Source organism: Aspergillus caelatus, assembly GCF_009193585.1.
Source record: "Aspergillus caelatus strain CBS 763.97 unplaced genomic scaffold BDV27scaffold_16, whole genome shotgun sequence".
In the NCBI taxonomy this organism is placed as follows: domain Eukaryota; kingdom Fungi; phylum Ascomycota; class Eurotiomycetes; order Eurotiales; family Aspergillaceae; genus Aspergillus; species Aspergillus caelatus.
The window spans coordinates 1-19,772 of NW_022475279.1; the positions used below are offsets into that span (position 1 = coordinate 1).

General features: G+C 47.5%; 8 protein-coding genes across 8 annotated transcripts; 5 read left to right on the top strand and 3 right to left on the bottom strand.

Moving 5' to 3' along the window:
* The first annotated feature begins 1,111 nt into the window (after positions 1-1,111).
* On the top strand, positions 1,112-1,992 carry BDV27DRAFT_121454 (uncharacterized protein). The gene is made up of 2 exons (XM_032065371.1): positions 1,112-1,761; positions 1,834-1,992. Exon 1 carries the CDS (start codon positions 1,367-1,369, stop codon positions 1,559-1,561), a length of 195 nt encoding a protein of 64 aa, XP_031932045.1. The 5' UTR covers positions 1,112-1,366; the 3' UTR covers positions 1,562-1,761; positions 1,834-1,992.
* On the top strand, positions 1,112-2,768 carry BDV27DRAFT_121455 (putative pathogenesis associated protein Cap20). The gene is made up of 3 exons (XM_032065372.1): positions 1,112-1,761; positions 1,834-1,914; positions 1,970-2,768. The coding sequence occupies exons 2-3, from the start codon at positions 1,840-1,842 to the stop codon at positions 2,468-2,470; spliced, it is 576 nt and encodes a 191-aa protein (XP_031932044.1). The 5' UTR covers positions 1,112-1,761; positions 1,834-1,839; the 3' UTR covers positions 2,471-2,768.
* Positions 2,769-3,062: 294 nt separating this feature from the next.
* BDV27DRAFT_153424 (MAGE domain-containing protein) lies at positions 3,063-4,352 on the top strand (the record flags this gene model as incomplete). Its single annotated transcript, XM_032071777.1, has 3 exons — positions 3,063-3,089; positions 3,158-3,545; positions 3,679-4,352. 3 exons carry the CDS (start codon positions 3,063-3,065, stop codon positions 4,350-4,352), a joined length of 1,089 nt encoding a protein of 362 aa, XP_031932046.1.
* A 1,468-nt stretch (positions 4,353-5,820) lies between these two features.
* On the top strand, positions 5,821-6,705 carry BDV27DRAFT_166559 (A4/G1 family peptidase; the record flags this gene model as incomplete). The annotated part of the gene is made up of 1 exon (XM_032074221.1): positions 5,821-6,705. One exon carries the CDS (start codon positions 5,821-5,823, stop codon positions 6,703-6,705), a length of 885 nt encoding a protein of 294 aa, XP_031932047.1.
* Positions 6,706-7,112: 407 nt separating this feature from the next.
* Positions 7,113-8,270, bottom strand: BDV27DRAFT_121458 (ankyrin repeat domain-containing protein). Its single transcript, XM_032065373.1, has one exon. The coding sequence runs from the start codon at positions 8,246-8,248 to the stop codon at positions 7,271-7,273; it is 978 nt and encodes a 325-aa protein (XP_031932048.1). The 5' UTR covers positions 8,249-8,270; the 3' UTR covers positions 7,113-7,270.
* Positions 8,271-9,975: 1,705 nt separating this feature from the next.
* On the bottom strand, positions 9,976-12,423 carry BDV27DRAFT_141511 (nucleoside phosphorylase domain-containing protein; the record flags this gene model as incomplete). The annotated part of the gene is made up of 4 exons (XM_032069827.1): positions 9,976-10,029; positions 10,178-10,472; positions 10,523-11,322; positions 11,437-12,423. The coding sequence occupies 4 exons, from the start codon at positions 12,421-12,423 to the stop codon at positions 9,976-9,978; spliced, it is 2,136 nt and encodes a 711-aa protein (XP_031932049.1).
* A 2,052-nt stretch (positions 12,424-14,475) lies between these two features.
* Positions 14,476-15,699, top strand: BDV27DRAFT_153427 (uncharacterized protein; the record flags this gene model as incomplete). Its single annotated transcript, XM_032071778.1, has 2 exons — positions 14,476-15,161; positions 15,231-15,699. The coding sequence occupies 2 exons, from the start codon at positions 14,476-14,478 to the stop codon at positions 15,697-15,699; spliced, it is 1,155 nt and encodes a 384-aa protein (XP_031932050.1).
* An 82-nt stretch (positions 15,700-15,781) lies between these two features.
* On the bottom strand, positions 15,782-17,479 carry BDV27DRAFT_153428 (serine hydrolase domain-containing protein; the record flags this gene model as incomplete). The annotated part of the gene is made up of 1 exon (XM_032071779.1): positions 15,782-17,479. One exon carries the CDS (start codon positions 17,477-17,479, stop codon positions 15,782-15,784), a length of 1,698 nt encoding a protein of 565 aa, XP_031932051.1.
* Between the last annotated feature and the right edge of the window lie 2,293 nt (positions 17,480-19,772).

The window sequence follows — 19,772 nt, forward strand, 5'->3', positions numbered from 1 at the left end:
TTTTTGTTTTTCTTTGTGACGGTCTAGAATATGTGCAAGGGCATAATAAATGTTTTAACAGACTTGGACACAGTATCTTGTTGGTGGAGTCAATAGGCGAATGGCAGGTAAAATGTCAGAAATATATAATGACATGCATAGCACAATCTATGCCACCATATGCATACGGAAGCACATATTCACCTTTCACAAGCCATGGACAGAACCAGACCAGCCTATATTACTATCATGTGCTTATAGATACTCCTGAGGAAATGAATTACACATGATGAGATCCAGGGTCTTCCAGCCACAGGTACCTAGGTCCCTTAGCTGACTAGTACTACTAGTATATCACCAGTGAGACCGGACAGCTTGCTACAAATGCCAAATGCAACCTAGTCGCTCCGATCATATGGGAAATAGGATGAAAATAGACGCAAAAGTACGATGCACGGGGTTGGCGCTAGAAAATCCCATGCCGGTCGAGTGTTGGGGGGTAATGTTAGGATGTATCGATTTTAAAATTTGGGAACCTGGTGCTTGACAGAGAGACGGGGCCAAGAAGAGCGATTGTTGGCTAGACAGACGGCGCTCAGACCAACGGGGGCGGATCCAATGCAAAAGGGGAAACGAAGAGAAGGAAAAGTCTCTGCGTTTGAGTGAAGGCCAAGGCGTTGTCGAGAGAGGAGGTGTCGCTTCATAAGAGACTTGGTGTTTAGTAATGCATGATTCATGTATTTTATCCATCTTCGTGAGGTTTTGTAAACCATGTTTTATTTTGGTTTATTCTATTCTATTTATTTTATTTATATAGAATATATATTTTTTTTTGTTGATAATTCTTTTTTAAAAAATAAAATATTTAGAGAAATTAAAATAACCTTTCTCTGAATAAGTTTAGAGGATCATCATTGAGGCGTCGATAATAATAAACGATCTTCTAGGACGAGGATACTGTCAGGAAGAGTAAGTAAACTAAAGCAAGTACAGTACACAGTGTAAGAGACATGAGAGAGCGACAGAAAGTGTGACCCGCAATCACATGCCGTCAGCCCACTTCCCACTAACTCACACTGGAACATCATTTGCGTTTCCGGATTCAACGTCCATCAAATCTTCTCGCGCGCCACGACGATAACGCAATTTGACAGGAAGGTCCAAAGATCATTCGATTTGCGATTTCACCTTATCTCTCCATTCCAAGGAACCAGTCCGGTTACCCATGATGTCTGGTTGACCCTCAGGCAACCCAGATTGAAAGATATTCCAGACTCATCCGTTTCATGGCCCTGGTTCGAACTGCAACCAGAGGACGATCGGGCCGACCGTGCGAACAAATAAGACTATGCTGGACTATCTCTGGACGATATTCTAGGCTGATGAGATGCCAATGATGAGCCGGGCCTGTAGCCGTAGTGTAACACTATTTGATTCTAATTTATTTTTGTTATTTTTTATAATTTTTTTGCCCCTCCGCTTGCGTTCAGTCACTTTACGGATCCGCTATCACATGCTTTTCTACTTCTTATTACTTTTTTTATTATCGTCGATTCTTAATAGCAAATTCTATCTGATGTGATTGTTTGATACCTCGAAGGCTAATAAATATCCTCGTTCCCTGGCCCTTTCCTTCAACTGACTGACTTTATCTTGACCCTCCCTACTTTCTTCTCTTCCCCCCACCAAGCTTCTTTTATATAACACCTGCCCTCCTACCAGTGGCATTCGACCTGTCTTATTCTCCGATAGTTCGTGGCTTACACATTCCTACTTCCTCAGGTATGCCATGCAATGCACTTCGCCGATCCCCATCCAGTTCCATCCCATAAACTAACCTTCCACCCTTCATAGCAACCGATGCCTCACGCAGAGCCAAAGAAGATGGGTGAAAACGCTGTCAACGGCGAGAAGGTACACTCGCACTTCATCGACGTAAGCCATGCCACCATCTTGATTTATTCTGGACTATCACTCACCCTTCATACAGCACCTCACATCCTACCCCGTCGTCTCCGACTCCATTACCGTCTTCAAGAGCAATAAATACGGTGCCAAGTCCATACAGTACGCCGACCAGAGTTATGACCGCATCGCAAAGCCCTTCCTCCCCTACTTCTCCAAACCCTACGGCTACATCGCACCCTACCTGGCCCGCGCAGACTCTCTCGGCGACCAAGGACTGTCTCAGATCGACTCGCGATTCCCTTTCATCAAGGAGGACACCGATAAGCTCCGGAACACCATCTACGACAACGCCACCTACCCGGTGCGATTCGTGGGCGATGTCAAGACCCATGTCTTTGACACCTACGGATCCGAGTATAAGAAGTGCGGCGGCGACGGCGTGGTGGCCAGCGGCAAGGCGTTGATCACGACCAGCCTGGTCCTATCGCAGGAGTCCCTGGGCTTCCTCAGCTCCTTGCTGCAGGCCAAGAAGGAGCAAGTGAAGGACGTGGTCAACGACAAGACCAACCAGGCCAACAACTAGAGATGGATGGTGTTTAATTTTCAACGGAGGGTTCTTTGTCCAGCAGGCTTTTATGTTTAATTTCTGTTTTTAGAAGGGTGTTCTTCTTTTCTTTTCTGCGCAGCTACTTGATTGATTCATTTTACATTCCAGGATGCCGGGGTCATGTCTCATGGCCACCAGTTCTTTTGATACACTACCAAACCTCTTATGATATCAATACCCAATTGAATCTCACCTCGAACCAAGCCGTAACCACTACACCAAACCAAAACAAAACAAAACAATATAATATCCCCTCATGAAAAGCAATAAAAAGAAAACAAACCAAAACAATACTAAAATAAGAAAAAAACAACACCAACACAATGGTGCAACAGTAGTAAAGAAAACCTTCAATCAACTGATTCTCGCAGATCACATGTGATCGAACATGTGACTGCACAATCGAGCTCAATCACGGTGCATCCCAGATAAGCCTAGCGCCATATCCACTCGCGTCGCGTCACTAAATTAATCAGTATCAATATCTGATAACTCGATAACGACTCAAATCTACTCGACCTCTATTCAACCCATTATCCCACCAGAAAAGAATACAAAACACAAAAAAATGCCCCTCATCCGCAAACGCCGTGCCGTAAGCTCTCAACCCCATAAAAAGAAACCAAACCAAACCAAACCAAACTAACAGACCCAATTCCAAAGGACCCCCCACCTACTCACCCCTCAAACTCCTCCGCACCAGAATCATCATCAGGGTCCGAAGAAGAACAAGACCAAGGACCAACCCCTCAACGCCGTCGCACAACAAACCAAACCCAAGCATCCGCCTCCGACAGCGACGACGATGCAACCCACCACCCGAGCAGCACAGACGTGATGGTGAAGAAGATGGTCCGACTGGCCCTGGCCTGCGAGTATGCGCGGCTGCCGATTCGCAGGGCGGAGATCGGTGCGAAAGTGCTGGGCGAGCAAGGGGCGAGACAGTTCAAGGTGGTGTTTGAGGCAGCGCAGAAGGTTTTGCGGGAGAAGTTTGGCATGCAGATGGTTGAGTTGCCGGTGAGGGAGAGGGTTACGATTCATGATCGGCGGGGTGAGTTCTTTTATCTTCCATTTTTTTTTTTTTTTTTTATTTCGTTGTGGGGAAGGATTGGTTATGTTCATGTTCAGTTGGTGGAGTGGATTGTGAAGTGCGAATGGGTGCTAACATAGATGGATAAATATAGCGGCCCAAAAAGTCGAAAAACCCTCCTCTTCAAACAAATCCTGGATCGTGGGAAGTACATTACCAGCCGCGTACAGACGTCCGGAGATTCTACCACCGACGAAGGCCCCGTGGGAGAGTACCTATACCGGATTATATTCGTTTATTATCGCCGTGATCTTGTTAAACGGGGGATCATTACCGGAGCAGAAGCTGGAGCGGTATTTGGCGCGGACGAACGCCGATACGTATACGCCGATTGATCGGACGGATCGGTTACTGCAGCGGCTGGTTAGAGACGGGTATCTGATTCGCCTGCGGGAGATGGATGGCGGCGAGGAGGTGATTGAGTATATGGTGGGACAGAGGGGGAAGATGGAGGTTGGGACTGCGGGCGTGGCGGGCTTGGTGAGGGAGGTTTTTGGGAGTGGGAATATGACGGCGGAGCAGAGGGAGGATTTTGAGGGGAGGTTGGCGAGGAGTTTGGGTATTAAGCAGCCTGAACCGCGCGAGGAGGAGGAAGGGGAGGAGCAGAATGGGGATGTGGAGGGGGAGGGAACGCAGCGAAGACAGTCGCAGAGACGTAGGAGAGCGGAAGAGGAAGAAGAAGAAGAAGAAGAAGAGGAAGAGGAAGAGGAAGAGGAAGAGGAAGAGGAAGAGGAAGAGGAAGATGAAGAGGATGGGGATAGTGATTGAGGTTTATTGAAATGGTGGTCATGTTGATGTTGTATTTGTGGTTTTTTTGTTTGATACCCTAGCAATGGTACAGATATTGGATATGACACTTTCCAATCGCTATTTTACATGAATGGTATGTTGTCAAAGAACTAGAAGCAATCCCTGCCATGCCCAAGTTAACAAGACAGATTGATGACATGCAAACGAATACAACCAACCGGTATAGTACTGACTAGCCTGTCATACCAAGGCAACCAATATCATGGATGACAGAGCAAGACGCATAACTAGGACTGGCACAGCCTGAGCTCAGTCTACAGAATCTCCCTGACTACTTGCTACCATGTCACGACTATGCACAAAAAACACTCAACCATCCACAAGTATCTGTCCAATAAGCCTAGAATCAAACTGCTTCTAGACATACTATGAGTAGTACCAAAGTACAGTGTATCACTTCGCAAGACGACAGATGATACACCGGAAGAGTCCAGTGATAGGCCATGTACAAGAACACGCGCCCAAGCTGTATTACACGAGGGACAGGCTGGGCAGTAACTACATAAGAGACAATTTGGCAGATGCTACTTAGCATTACAAAGTATTTGATCTGACCACGCATGTCTATTTATACCATAAGGTATAAAAGCTGTTCATGACAAACAATTTTTAAACTTCCAGGTCAACAAATGCCAGTGTCTTTGCTAGATCAAGGCCAATCGGAGATATTGTTGGCGACGTTGAAGGGGACTTTAAGGCAAGAAATTAGTGCTAACGATGACTATGGGCAGAAATAACCCCTTGGCTGGAGATATGTCCTTTCTTCTTGGCTATCCCAGCCCTGGAGGTTATCGACTGTCAAGCACCCCACTAACAGCGATCAGATCAAGGAGTAGTTTAATATACCTAGAATTCATGAACAAGGTGAATATGCGAGATTCGTAAATCGAAAACCTTCCCGGATTGGGTTAGGAGAGCCGGTTGTTTCAGAGTGGGACATGTAATTTTACTCCCAAGCCCTAATTGTAGTCCATCTACCGATGGTGGGTCTGGCATACTTACTGTCTGTTAAGCACCTGCAAGCATTTCCCACCAATCTTTTACTCAGGTCATGGTTGGTCAACGGCAGTTGACTACCGGATATACTCCGTGCATTAATTAAAAGTCCAATATAATAATAGGGGCTGTTGGATCAATCGAGTTTTGCACTAAACGCTGCTGTTTAAACCAGACAACTAACGGGACTTAGTTCAATCAATATGAAACGGAAGCCTTCGCGCCTTTCTCCATGGCTTAAACATAGCCTAAAAGCCGATGTTTTAAAAACAAATTGCTCCTTGTCACTTCCTTTCTCCAATCCATCGCTGAAGATCTGGAATCTTTCGCCTGGATTATACATTCGTTTATTCATTCACTCATTGACTGGGGGGGATCCTTTAATTCTTTCACTTCTACATACATAGTTCTTATTACTATTTTTATCACAATGAAATTCTCTTCTTCTCTGGCTTTGACAGCCTTCTTGACCGGCACTGCCCTTGCCGGCCCCCACGGCCAAGGCCTTAGAGCTCGGCGCTTCCAGGGCCCAGGCTGGCTAGGCGAAATCGACATTGACAGTCTCTCCGAAGCGCAAGCCGAGCAGCCCAGTGCCCAAATCACGGCAGCTCCCCAAGCCAAATCCAAGGCCATCGCTCACAGCCAGGCCCAATCCGAAGACAACTACATAATCAACGAGAACTGGGCGGGAGCAGTGCAGGAAACGGCTCCCGCAGCCAGCGCGACCTACAGCTACGTCGCAGCGACCTTCACCCTCCCCTCTGTGACGCCAACAGCCGCCTCATCCTCTGAAACACAAGCTGTGTCCTTCTGGGTTGGCATTGACGGCGCTACCTCCGGTGACGCTATCTGGCAAGCCGGCGTCGACATCTACGTGCAAAACGGTCAGCCCTCCTTCGCAGGCTGGTACGAGTGGTACCCAGCCAATTCGGTGGATATTGACCTTGAGTTTAACTTCGGAGATGTGGTCTTCACCAGTGTCGAGTCGACTTCGAACAGTGAGGGTGTGGCTGTTATCGAGAACTTGACTACCGGCAAGAATGCCACGGTTACTGCCTCTGCTCCGGCGGCGACTGCGACTTTGACTGGTCAGAACGCCGAGTGGATTCTGGAGGATTTGGCGGTTGACGGTGATGGATTGACGTTTGTGAACTTTGGTGAGGCTGCTTTTACTGGATGCGTTGCTAAGGCGGATGGTAAGGAGTACGGCCTTGACGGATCAGCACTTTATGCGGTTCAAGATAGCTCGAGCAACACTGTTCAGGCTGTTCCGACTATTGTTAGTGATTCGGAGTTGAAGGTTACTTATCAGTAATTGCCTGAAGGGTGGTGCAATTCTCTGTTAACTATACCCTGAGTTATCTAAATGCTTGTCTGATTTAAAGATTGTATTAATATGTCTGATGGATTCCAGTTCAAGTTCCTCTGTGATGTACAAAGCTTCCTACTGTTTACTGGACATATAAACATAGTACAGGACGCGGAAGGCTGTACATACTGTAGCCAGCAAGGAAATAAATAGTCACTGTGAGCTGTCACGCCCAGGCTACTAAAAGAGTATCAGCACTAAGTTTAGGGTCGCAGCCCTATACCGTTCAGCTTGGGTTCCTTTCTGAAGAGTGCTAAACGCTATAGTTTAAAGGATCGATGACGAAGGAGCTTGATAGTTATAAAACCAAACCGAATATAAACAAGACGGTTTCCAATTTGATATTTTCTTGTAGGTTACATCCAACTTGGATGTAACAGACCCGCGTGCAGCCCCTGGTCCCCTGCGCAAATTTGAGACTTCTAGTTTAGATACTTTTGTGCCATAATCTCTCTCGGCACAAAGAACTTTCGAGGATAAAATACGGACCGGAGATTATTAGATAGAGTTACTAATTCTGCGTTGGGAACCGTCTCCCTAGCACCGGAGGACCGATTGGTTTCTCATCTAGAACTTTGTTCTGATGCACCCGCTCAATTTCGTCAAAAGGTCCAAATATATTTGGTGACTCAATATTGCCATGCATCTGGACTGGAACGCTGGATAGTTGTTTTCGTGAAAGCCCGATAGAGTACAACGCGTTCTCCATTTGCGGAAAGGGGTTCCGCGCGCTCCCAAGCCCTATTCCATTGATGGACATCCCCAGTGTTTCCTCTTCTGCATCGAATAAGTCGTCATGGGATTCATCCTCGAATTGCCTGTCAGGTTGACAGAATAGCTTACTGTTCAGAAGTGTACTGTTGAGTAGCTTACTGTTGAACAATTCCTCTAGCTCCTGGTCAAACGGACTGAGGGTGTGGTTCGAGTGTACCGATAAGTGCATTGTTGGTGTCATGCCATCGTTGTCTTGCTTGTCCATACTTAGGCCAGCTTGTTGCAGAAATGCCACGAGCGCTTTGTGATGATGAGAAACAGCAGGGAACAGCGCAGTTTGCCCGTCACTATTTGTTATATGGAGGTCCGCCCCGTAGCTGACGAGAAGCTCTGCCATGGCCCGAAGGTCTTCCTCCCCTTTAAGCCGTTCACCCGCTACTTGGTTGGACCTTTCATATTCAAGATATTTGTTGTCCCGCGTAACAGGTCCACTGTTCAGGCTCCCAACGTAAAATAGAGGCGTGTTGCCGTTGCGGTCGACCATATCAATGTTGATTTCTGGGTGCTGAAGAAGGACTTCGACCTTACTTCTCTGGCCATCTTCCACAGCATAGGACAAGGGTGTCCTGCCATCGCAGTCATAGTCATTGGGGTCTGCACCCTCATTGAGCAGTAACAGGGTGGCTTCCCTTGTTGAGGCCCGCGATAGCACTGAACGACCATGGATATCCTTTCGCTTGATGCTGACTTTGCCCGTGGCCAGTAATAATTCCATAATACCCACATGGCCCCCGAAAGCTGCACAGCAAAGTGGTGACCGCCCCTCGGGAGGGGCAACTCGATCTGGATCTATCAAATTTTCCTGGCTTAGAAGCCATCGGACCGCCGCTTCATTTCCCAGCCGCGCTGCCATGGGAAGCAATGTGGCATCATCACGTAAACTTTGGTCGACCATGCCAGAATCCAGCAGTATATCAAGCATAGTGATATCGTTGTTGAAGGTAGCCCACCACAAGGCACTGTGGCCAGTCCTATGTGCCCAAGAAGGCTCAATGCCGTGGGTCGCAAGCAGTAACTTGACGATCTGTATTTTCCTATTTTGCACCGCGATGATCAAGGGTGTCTCCCCATCGCCATTGAAGTGGTTGGGATTGGCTCCATGTTGCAACAGCAGCCTGAATATATCTTCGTGGTCATTCTCCAGAGCGTACATGAGAGGCGTCTTCCGAAAGGAGTCCGGGAAGTCTGCTTCTGCACCATGATTCAGCAAGAGTCCAACCGTCTGCCGGTGCCCCATTTCAGCAGCATGCGAGAGTGGCGTTTGCCCTTTCCTTAGTGAGGGCTTGAAGTCTGGGTTGTGTTTTTGTGCCAGAACAGCATCGAAAGATTGATGCTCAAGAACCTGCGCATCAATGTTGACTCTACCTGTTTTCAAGAAGTGGTTTATGACCTCATTGTGCCCTCCACGGGCCGCCCAAGCAAGTGGTACCAATCCATCTTGATCACGGCGATCAGGTTCCGTGGTTTTTTCGCTCAGAAGAAGGCTGACGATGGCTCCATCTCCCCTTTCCGCAGCTCGAGATAACATACTTCTCTGATGCAACGTGTCCAGCTGGTTGGGGTTCAATTTGTCACACAAGGGCAGTAGTTGCCTGACGACAGACGTATGGCCTTCTTCTGCGGCCCACCATAATGCTGATCTCCCATCATTATCCACCATTTCCCACATGACACTTTTCACTTTCATAAAACGTTCCACTATCTCGCTGTGACCTTCAATTGCAGCCCAGATGAACGCAGATCGTCCGTAGAGACTCTCGCACGCGTTAAAATCCGCACCGGAGTCGAGTAGACGCGCCACAACAGACGGGTGTCCGTTGACCGAGGCTCGAATAAGGGGTGTATAGCCGTCAATATCTCTAGCATTTATGTCAATCGCGTTATTGGTGAGAAGTGTGTCCACGACTGATATATGCCCCTTGTCGGCAGCATGCCACAGTGGAGATCGTTTGAAGTAATCTGGAAGGTCGGGGACTTTTTGGTCATGTTCCATTAATTCCTGAACCACTTGAGTATGGCCACCCTGTGCTGCGAGAAGCAATGGGCTGTTCCCAATGCGGTCCCGCACGACGATTGTGGTCTCACCATGCGTGAGTATATACTTCACAATACTGACATGACCGCTCTCCGCTGCCCAGGCGAGGGGTGTTTTATGCTCTGAGTCACATGCAGAGAAATTGGAGAAAGGATATGGGAGCTGTCGGGCAACCTCAGTAAGCCCAAAGTGAGACACGATATGTGCTGCAGTCACTGATTTTGGGACCCGCTGGCTATAGTTAACATCGCCAATGTAGAGCTTCGAAGCCTTTAGAGCCTGGGAAGCGCTTTCTAGCTTCTCCTTCTGCGATAGGAATAGGAGAATACGTTTGACTAACTCTGTAGACTCGACCCTGGCATGATAGCCCCACCATTGAGCTGCATAGTGATAAAGAGGGTACAATGCTAACCGCTGTTCAAACGCATCGTCGTCGGAACACGGCCCTGAGGCGAATGTTTCTAATGACAAATAGGTAATGCATGTGTTTGCAATCTTCTCGTGAGCATTGTCGCCAGCCAATGTGTCCACGAGAAACTGCTTCGCTGTATAGTGCACAAGTTGAACTGCTTGGGTCATTGAACTGACTTCGACCAGACCACAGCATACGGAAATGATTGTGTCGATATCCGGGAGATCTTCATCATCCGGAGCACATCCATCGGTGTGAACTGATAGCGCCGTTTGAAGCTCCTTAACGGTGATCGAGTTTGTGGTACCTGTAATCCACTCAAGTGCAGTGTATGCAAGAGCTTTGTGCTCGGGATTCTGTTGCTGAATTCTCTTGTCTATTTGTTGGTAGGCGGAATTAATACCGTCTGGAAGATTAACTAGGGCAAGTTTGTAGGATTTAAGTGTTGTCTTATGAAGCAAAGACTCAAATAGTAGGTAGACTAGCAGAAACCTGGAGGGATCAGTTTGTGCAGTTTTCGGTGAGGACTTGAAGCAACATACATCCCCTTTGAGGCATGTGTTATACGGTCAACAGTTTCTTGAAACAAGCCAGGCGATCTTTGGGCCCATCCAGGAAGTTTGTGCTTGTTTGCTTGAAGATATATGTCGACATCATGATCGCTTGCTCGAATCTCAATCTCAGAACACTGCCTTGCTGTGAACTCTGCACGAATCTCGGAAATTGACCGGCTGGTGGCAAATATTTTGATGGAAGCACTTCCTTGCATCTGAAAAATGTGATGCATAAACTCCCTTCTTTCAACAACGGCCTGCTCATCAAGCCCATCGACTATTAAGAACGTGGTTTGGAAAAGCCCTAGGATATCAAGGGAATGCCGCAGTAGCTCGTGAATCGTGGGGCGTAGTTTACCGTCAATACATCTGAGGTAAAGGGCTTCAATACTTTCAGGGATTGGCCCTTTGATCTGCAGGAGTACTTGCTTTAGCAGGTCGCTAAGTAACAAATTTGCCTTCTGCTTGTCCTGAGTCTTATAGTCGCAGTATAGGTAGACGATCGCTACGTCGCCGCGCGCGGAAAACTCCTTCGTCACGTAGTCTATCACAAGGCTTGCCAGGAACGTTTTTCCTGCTCCAGGCATTCCCGAACAGAACAACAGATCTTGATCCGGGCCCAGCCATGTATGAAACTCTGTAGAAACGAAGAGCCACTCGCCGGTACACGGCTGGCGGCGACAGCGTATCTCGTTTTGCCTCACACGGAAGTCTAAGTCACTGAGCCATTGCGCTATTTTGTGCACAGTGGCTTCACGGGACCCATGTGCCAGCAGTGGTGTCAAGTTCTGAGGCTCCTTCATAGTCTGGGTCGGCGGTGTTCTAACACCCCCACCTTTATCAGCCGGAGTTCGAGAGTCAATGGGGAAGCACGAACCTCTGGATGTTGTATGTACTCACACAATGCTGATTGGCATGTAAAGAAAGAGCTCTCGTGCATAAGCCGCCGCTACCGCTGCTGCGTAGCCGTGCCATAGATTATTTTTATGCATGTCACAGTAGTCCGATACGCCTCGTATCACAAGCCAGGGGAAATCAGTCATCGCACCTGCTGCCTCCGTCTCAAAACAGTAAATATCATGCTGTTGCGCAAGGTAATCACGGAGACAGCCATTCTTTATAACCATTTCGCCCGATGCTATGGTTCCCCGGTGGATAAAAATAAAGGTGCCTTCTCTGCTTTGATCGCGATCAACCCCGCCCGGAGAAAGATGACTTCCTTGTATAACGAGCGCCTCACTGTGGTAGCAATTACAACCTTGCGATGATGTCGCCGCGGCCAGGTCTGGTATACAGTCCGCTGAATGCAGAATATCCTGACATATGCCCGGGTACCTGTAGCGCAGTAGCTGCGGGCGCGTTGTGTTGATGCGCTTTAGATTCGCTTTTATCGGATCGGTCATAAGGGTTGCACGTTTTGCAGCAAGCATCTGCGCAGCATTCAACAATGCTGCCGGCGGAGGCATGAGAAACCCCGTGCGTACAAATTGACCTGCTTCTGCTTTGCCATGGTCATATTGCACGGCCCCTGAATGAGGCCCGCTGGGTTTGCTCACGATCACATCGCCCAGCCGTATCTTTCCTTGATCACTTTCTGTGGGCACCCCTCCTCCGATTCCCACCAAGAGACCGTACTTCAGATTTGGAAAGCTTCGCCTCATATGGGTTACCACGGTAGCTGCGGATGTGTTCCCTGTAGCAGGAAGACCGGCAATCACCACATTGTGGCCCGCAATACTCCCCAGATGGTACACCGTTGGATCTGCGGCGGGCTGCGGTAGGCGCTCATGCTCTTCGTCTATCATTAACAAGGCTGCCGTTTGCTCCACCTCCAACGGGCTAATCCATCCCACGGTATAGTCTTGTGGTGTTAGTTTCTTCCTGTCCATAGTGAGGCGATGTTTAGATTATACTTGGCAGAGTCTGCGGGGTCTGTAGCTTGGAGACAACGTGCTACACGCTGGACGGGGCGAGATGTTTTTAATTTCCTCCCAGTTAGTGGCGGAGCGAGGCTACCTATAATTCAGCCCCCGAGAGAGAGCGAGAGAGGGTCAAGGATCGTCGGTCCTGCGCCGCCGCGACTACGCCGTGCCCTAACTTGAATTAGAATAGTCTATACGGATACAAAGGTGCTCAATGGAATAGTTTCCGGGTGGTTGCATCGCCCTGAGTGCGGAGAAACGTCTCCAATTCATGATGCACATGACATACCATTTATCAACGACAAGGCCATAGAAAGTTATCTCCGAGGTAAGGTATTGGTGAAGTGTATACCTCAACAAGCAACATTTTGAGACCGTACTACCCTAGGCTCGACAAGGTACTTATGTCTATTCCTCTCCCCTGATCGTCAAGATACACTAGTACAGGTTGGGAATATGCCCCGAAGGATCCCTGTAAATTGATATTGTATCACCTCTTACAGGGGAAAAAGTACCTAGAATTATACAGGATCGGACTAGAATTATCTTCCTTGATACAACCATCGATAGCAAATCACATACCTAACTAAACCATTCTAGCACTCAATCGCCTATAGACACTACATCCGGAACAACAATGAAAGATTTTGTACATATTCTTTCTCCCCTCCCATCATAAGAGGGGAGCTATCCTACTATATTAAGATTAACTCTTGTATATCGGACTTTCTAGTATCTGAGATCTCTTTCCAGAAGTTTCAGTTCGGACCAGATTCTTTTTCTCCCTAATATGGATAACAGCAAGCTTCATGTCGAGGGACTACTTTAGTATTTCAGAGCAATACAAGCTTGGCTTGCTGTGAGGATAATCTCTTAACTCTATTCATGGCTGTATTTGCTAAAATGACAGTGCATATAGAATATTCCCGACAAGTCACCCTTGTGAAGCCCTTCGAGCAATAATCAGATGCACTAGTGGTCGATATCTGCACGATACATACACTGTTCGAAAAGCTTTCTGGACTAGTCTGTCAGTATAGAGTGACAGTTTAAGGAATAGACACTACGAGAGATCTTGTTCATGACCGGACACAGCTCAATAACAGGGCAGTATTTGACCCTTTGGTTAGGCGGCGTCACCATCTGCATTCCTGGCAGGTCAGATGATCAGCTCACAGGATGGGAGTGGTCTAAAGATGAGGCGTGTTAGGGTCGACACTAATTTAAGGTAAGGTTTGTATGGATGTCGGATAACTGATGATGTCATCGTCTGGGTTGACAGCCCCGAGGATTCGTGAGTATTAAATTATCCTGATATTTACTTAGTAAATATATACACCAAAAGCGTTGGGTATCAGAGGAAATCCTCAGGCGTATGGATTTGACACCAATGAATGACGTTCTGTTACCCTCCCGCTTACCAGCGCATACAAGCGGCCGTTCTAGGGCAATGCGATCAGGTGAATGATGAGAACGATGACCAGGAGATAGGGCCGTATCTGATGTCTATTATGTTTGGATAACCCAACCTCGAGTTTCCATCAGGTTTCAAGCGATAGTTGGGCAGTCTTGATCAAGCACCCTATTGCGACCATGGTGATTGATTTGCTCCCTACGACTATGCTCGCCTTATGCTGTCCACGTAGCGTGGCGCAGCAGCAGCCCTCACAAGGCGATTATGTGAACTTTTGGATCCAGGGTACATCATCCATAAGGCCCATGTCCTCGCTGTATGTCTCAGCTGAAGCACAGTCTATGTTGACTTCAGTATCATATACAATTCCTCTATGATGGTTTCCTGGAAAGAAAAGAGAAACAGGAGCGCTGTGAATAGGTTTAGAGGAACACTTCGACCTCATCGAATTATTCCACCAGGTAGAGGTGAGAGAGGTACCATAGATAAATGAACGCAAGGTAACACGGATTGTAGATAACGACCTATTAAATTCGACCGCACATTCATCTGTCATTACTGTGTTTCCCGCTTGCAGTCGGTCGGCAACACGGATTAGTCCGAGCATGCTGTGGTACAGGGCATGGCTAAATCGACGGGCCTCGCGACTGTCACTGGATCTTTCGACGGCTTTCCCAATTTTGGCGGAGACCAATGGGCTAATAGAAGGATCCAATTTACTCAGAGTATACCTTGGAATTGCGCGATTGATGAAAGAGGGTAAGGCTTTAAGAGTTGATGATATCGTGACACAACTGCAGTTGTCCCACATATTCCGTGTGGTGCCTGTGGAACAGACTTGTTTTCAGCGTGTGCTTGTTTTCACTATTTTAGGATGGCAGACAATGTTATGGGAGCCAACGTGGGACGCAGCCAATCCTACGCAGATGACAGTTGCACAACTGGTGGATGGGTACGAGAGCCGAACTTTCATGGCGTATACTCAAGATCATCGATGCGCTCAGCTCCCCATGCATGAGTTCCTTCTTGGCTTCGGGTACCTACTGCCAACAAGAAGCACAGATCGTCAGAGTCCCGAGAGCTTCGCGACAGTCCATGCCAAGCAGTTCAATATGTCTCTTCTTGCCACAATTGGCGGGATGAAAATTAGGTGGATTGACACACTGGGTGCGCATCTAGAGTTTGATAGCCGCACCAAAACCTTGTTCCTCTTTCGGTTTCCTTCTTTTTGCGCAGCAAATCTCGAGAAAGACTTATCGGGCGAGAAATGGGTGCGAGGAGTCATACATGGGTATGTATTTACTAGACTCACGCCCCTTGCTTTAGCTGTCAAATGGCTTACGGCTCATTGATTCTGAAGTTGTACCGCCCCAGCTGGTGATCCTACCAACTGGGCTACCGCTGAAGACGTGACAAGCTTTCTATATGAGGTCCTGCTGTCATATCGCCTGCTTTTCGGACTTTCAGCAAAGGGGCGGCAGTTCTACCGATCACTACGTCCATTTAGTGACCTTCCGCCTGACCAACATGATCTTCTTCTCGGGGAACTATGCGGCTCTCGCACTCTGACAACAGTATCTATTGACCACCATGAAGGCATTTTTAGTCTTGTTTCTGACTTTCCAATCCTCCACGGCCGATTTGAAGCCCTTCAAGCACACCTAGCATGTCAGAAGGCGCGGGGCCTGATGCAATTATGGCGGGACAAACGAAGTACAGAATCATGGTATACATTCTGGGCTGTTGTGCTCATTGGAGGGGTCAGGTTATTTCTCTCATTTGTTCAGACTGTTCTTCAAATCATGCAGGTATTGTATAGTATTCCTTAGGGCTACAAGGGCCTATTAGTTCGACCAAATACTATTGTAAATCACAGAAAGACATGCAATACCAACAACCAGCTATATCATGTTAAGTAGTAGTCTGCATCGTGAAGAGAGATGCCTCCTCCCATGCGCTCCACTTCCACCATAGCCCAGAAATATCACCATCATCTGTACACGTAAACTTCAATATCCCCGTTCGGTAGTCGAATACCTCCAGCATGCAGTCGCGTAGCCAAGAGTCTCGGTCAGGGGGAAGGAAACTAAATTCGTCCCCTTTATGGAACCTTAATAGATACTCTTTATCGGTTCGATTGTTGAAAGACACAGCAAGATTTGAACTGGATTCGTTGAAGCGAATATTGAGGGTAGTCAGGAGGTGAATGTTCCGATAATGACCTTCATATGTTCTAAGATTGGACAGATGGCTGTCATTAGCGCCGCTATCCCCTTCACATTTTTGTAAATCTTCTCGCAATGGACGTATGATGTAATCATCGAACCATCGTCGACTAAGTACGGCTTCCTTTCTAGCTAGGTCCACTATATCCACCCGAGGTTGTAGGTCAAATAGTTCCTGTGTCAGGATCTGCGCACTCCAGTCAGCAGGATCACCATCAGTAGCTCCACTGGCAAGAACAATAATTGCACTAGATGTCTCGGGAAAAGTGTATACGGCGGAATTGTAGCCGGGAGCTTTTCCGTTGTGCAGTATGACTCTGAGAGGTGGTGAATCCTTGCCTAATACATAATCAAGATGGTCGCCTGAGCGGCGCGTCTCTTTATTGAAGCTAATCATGCCAAGATTCGAGGATGGGAGAGTAAGGCTTAACCAGCCTAGGCAGTAATAACTCGGATGACCTGGAGCATTGTCGAAAGGATGTGGATAGTGACCATGGCGGATGGTTGTTATTTGGCGTAGTGGGTTATTTGGGGGAAAGGGGTCGTTAAGCTTCTCCTTAGTATGGAGCTGCTCCCACGATTCACGTTCCAATGTCGCTTTGGCCCATATTAATAGGTCTTGGACACAGCTGGTGACCCCCTGACTCGCAAGAATGTGGGTTGTCTCTTGGAGGTATTCGGGGAATGGCAGTTTCGCGAAGGAGCCGTCTGATAGGCGAGCATATGGTAAGGCTATATTTGAATCCGAGTTGAACTTGTTCATGGAGACGAGAGTCCGGAACATGCGTAAAGGACGTAGGATGCGTTGCTCTAAAAGATCAGGGTAGCGCATTCCGTCTGAGACAGTCTCAAGCACTTGGCTCGCTAGTGCTGAGACATGGTTGTTGTAAAGCCACCACCGGCGAAACCTTGAACCATGGCTATTGGATGTCGGTAATGCATTAAGTAAATGAACTAGCTTAGACGAGTCACTGATTATTGACCCAAATGGCCCAATATGGAGTAGGTCATGCTGTGATAGTCCGGTAGCGTGACTTAGTAGATCAATAACATTGGCATATCTTCCCAGATCTCCATCATTAACGGGATCAAACAGCAGGAGATATGTGCTGATAGGGACATGCCAATCAAGCTTACCTTTATCCACCAGGATTCCCACGGCAGCGGCTAAGAAGCCCTTTGATACCGAGGCCAGGGGATAAATAGTCTGGGAATCTGCCGGCAGGTGCTGCGCTTGGTCTCTCAGCCCGACACTTTTTGTATAGATGACACCACCGTAATGAAGGACTCCATATGATATGGACGAGGCCCCGCAGATTTCACAAACGCGTTCGATCTGTGCGTGAGCCCCTTCTAGTCGTTCAATAGCCTGACACAATTCCATCCCGTTCGGGCTTGCGTCTGAATTGACCAGATCAGTCCTTTAATGTTCTAAGTATAGAATAATTGACTGTATAAAGCGTTGCGCATGCTATAGATATGATCATCGCCATCATTTCAGATGAGGTGTGGTGTGTAGAGGAGGTCTATCTACTGCGAGGATCAGTGATTGCATCGTACTCGAACGAAAGCCTAGAGCGCAGGCAGTATGTCTGCCGAGCCTTCCGGGCAAAATAAAGCATCTCCCAATGAAAGTCTGCTAGAAATTAATGGAGAGCTTTTTATTAGACCAGACACGAAGTACATCATTGTTTACCAATAATACCTGTCTTTGTGTTGAGGTATCAGCTGAGCGTACGCTGAATTTAGCCCCATTTGACTCAAGGTCTACTAAAGGCCATTTGTGCCGTGCTGGGAGCCAGTGATGTCTTTGTTATATGACACTCTGGCTGCGTAGGACTTGCAGTTCTATAAGGAAGAGATACTAGACCTTAATGAACATGTAGATAGCCTCATTACGCAACTAGTATTCCAAAGTCAATGTTCATATACTGATAGGATTTACTCGAATGAGGCACTCTAGAATATAGGAAATCAGCATATGTTATGGTTATGATATTGGCCTCCGTTAGAGCCCTGAGATTCTTCTACCTTGCCTGCGTGGGTGAATTATAGTGGACTTAGTAAGGCTCCCAGACACGCTTCTTGTAAGCATCATATGACAACTTTCGCATCCATGATTGCAAGCAATGTTCTGCAAGAGTGGACGGAAGCATCTTCCACAAATCAACGTAGTAACTTCTGTCATTGTTTGAGTGCAGCCCGCGCCTGTGCAACCTATGTACTACATGGTCGGCACTTGCTGGCGATTACCTCGGAGATGGATACATGTATGAATACATGCAGTACTGGAAATCAAGTGTATCGCAAGTTTCATGACGTCTTACAGGGAGAGGTCCAATAAATGACGTGGGCTTTGTCGTGACAACTTTCTGACCATATTCATCATGTCTTAATGATGGGGTCCGTGAGCACTAACGCGCCTCGTAAGACAATGAAAGATAGTTGGATGTAGCCGAGGTTCAACAGGGACAATGAACTCAAGCAGAACATTTCTTCGGCTCACCGGTGGATTGGATTGTATCAGTTTTTTTGAACTCTCTAGTCGCTTTGTATATGCGTCATATCTATCTTAGGTAGACAAGAGGCAATTACCTATTGGACACTAGATGCCCCTGCACGTAACTGTTTGTATGCTTCAGTCCCGTATTGATTGTTTTCTGTAGTGCCCGATGAGGGTTTCATCCTGTGATGGAGGAGGACTGCTGGCTCTGTCTCTGGGAATTATAAATGTGCCATAAGCCGGACTGCGGATCTCAATTATTCAGTTATTTGGCTCATACCTCGACATCAAGAAACAAGCTAACACAGCCACACAGATCCCTGTCGTCATAATTTATTCGAGGTATGTGGTTTAACACCAGCCACAGGGCGTTATGCTGACTGTCACTACGGGGCACTACAGCAGCTTGTTGCTGTCGCTTGGGTAACCGTTCTACCAATATGAATCCACAAGACTCGGGCGGCGGTGGCTCAGGTGCGTGTGGAGGCCCTGGATTCGCCTCGGTTGGTGGAGGTGGTATGCTGCCTGCTATTGCATATTCGGGGCCATGCACCCACGTGTCTCATCCTATCGAGAAGGAGAAGAAAAGCTCCATGTGCGGAACTAGTCCTACTAAAGCTGGCGATAAGTCCAACGCCTTTGAGTGAAACAGGGTCCTCCAGCACAAAGGTATGTCATCAAATAACGTACAATAAGCCCTCTGAATTGTGGCTTGGAGCTCAACTTCTTTGTTCCTCCGCGGCCAATGCAAGACTGACAATCCATAGCTGTAGGGTGATTATCATCGATTCTATCAATGGTGGTTATGGGAAGTTTGTGATCCTTGAACCCGCTTCTTATTCTTCTATTTACTGAGGCGGGCGATGAGTTTATGTCGGAATCCAATCCAATGTATTTGTTTGAGTTAAGTCCATCATCTATTCATGTGATGAACGCAAAGCCGTTTTCTCATACCCAGCCCATCAAAAGAAGGGTTAATCATTAGGGCCAGACTGGGAGACGATCTGTGCTCGGGGTCTTGAGGTCCATGGTGGCCAATTCAGCCTTGACAAGATGTTCAATGATATTTATGGCTGGTTTTCTAGCAAGGTTACAAGGGTTGCTGGAATGCAGGCACTGCCACTGTAGGAAAGAGCCTGGACTTTATGCTATGACATTCGATATTCCAGCGCCC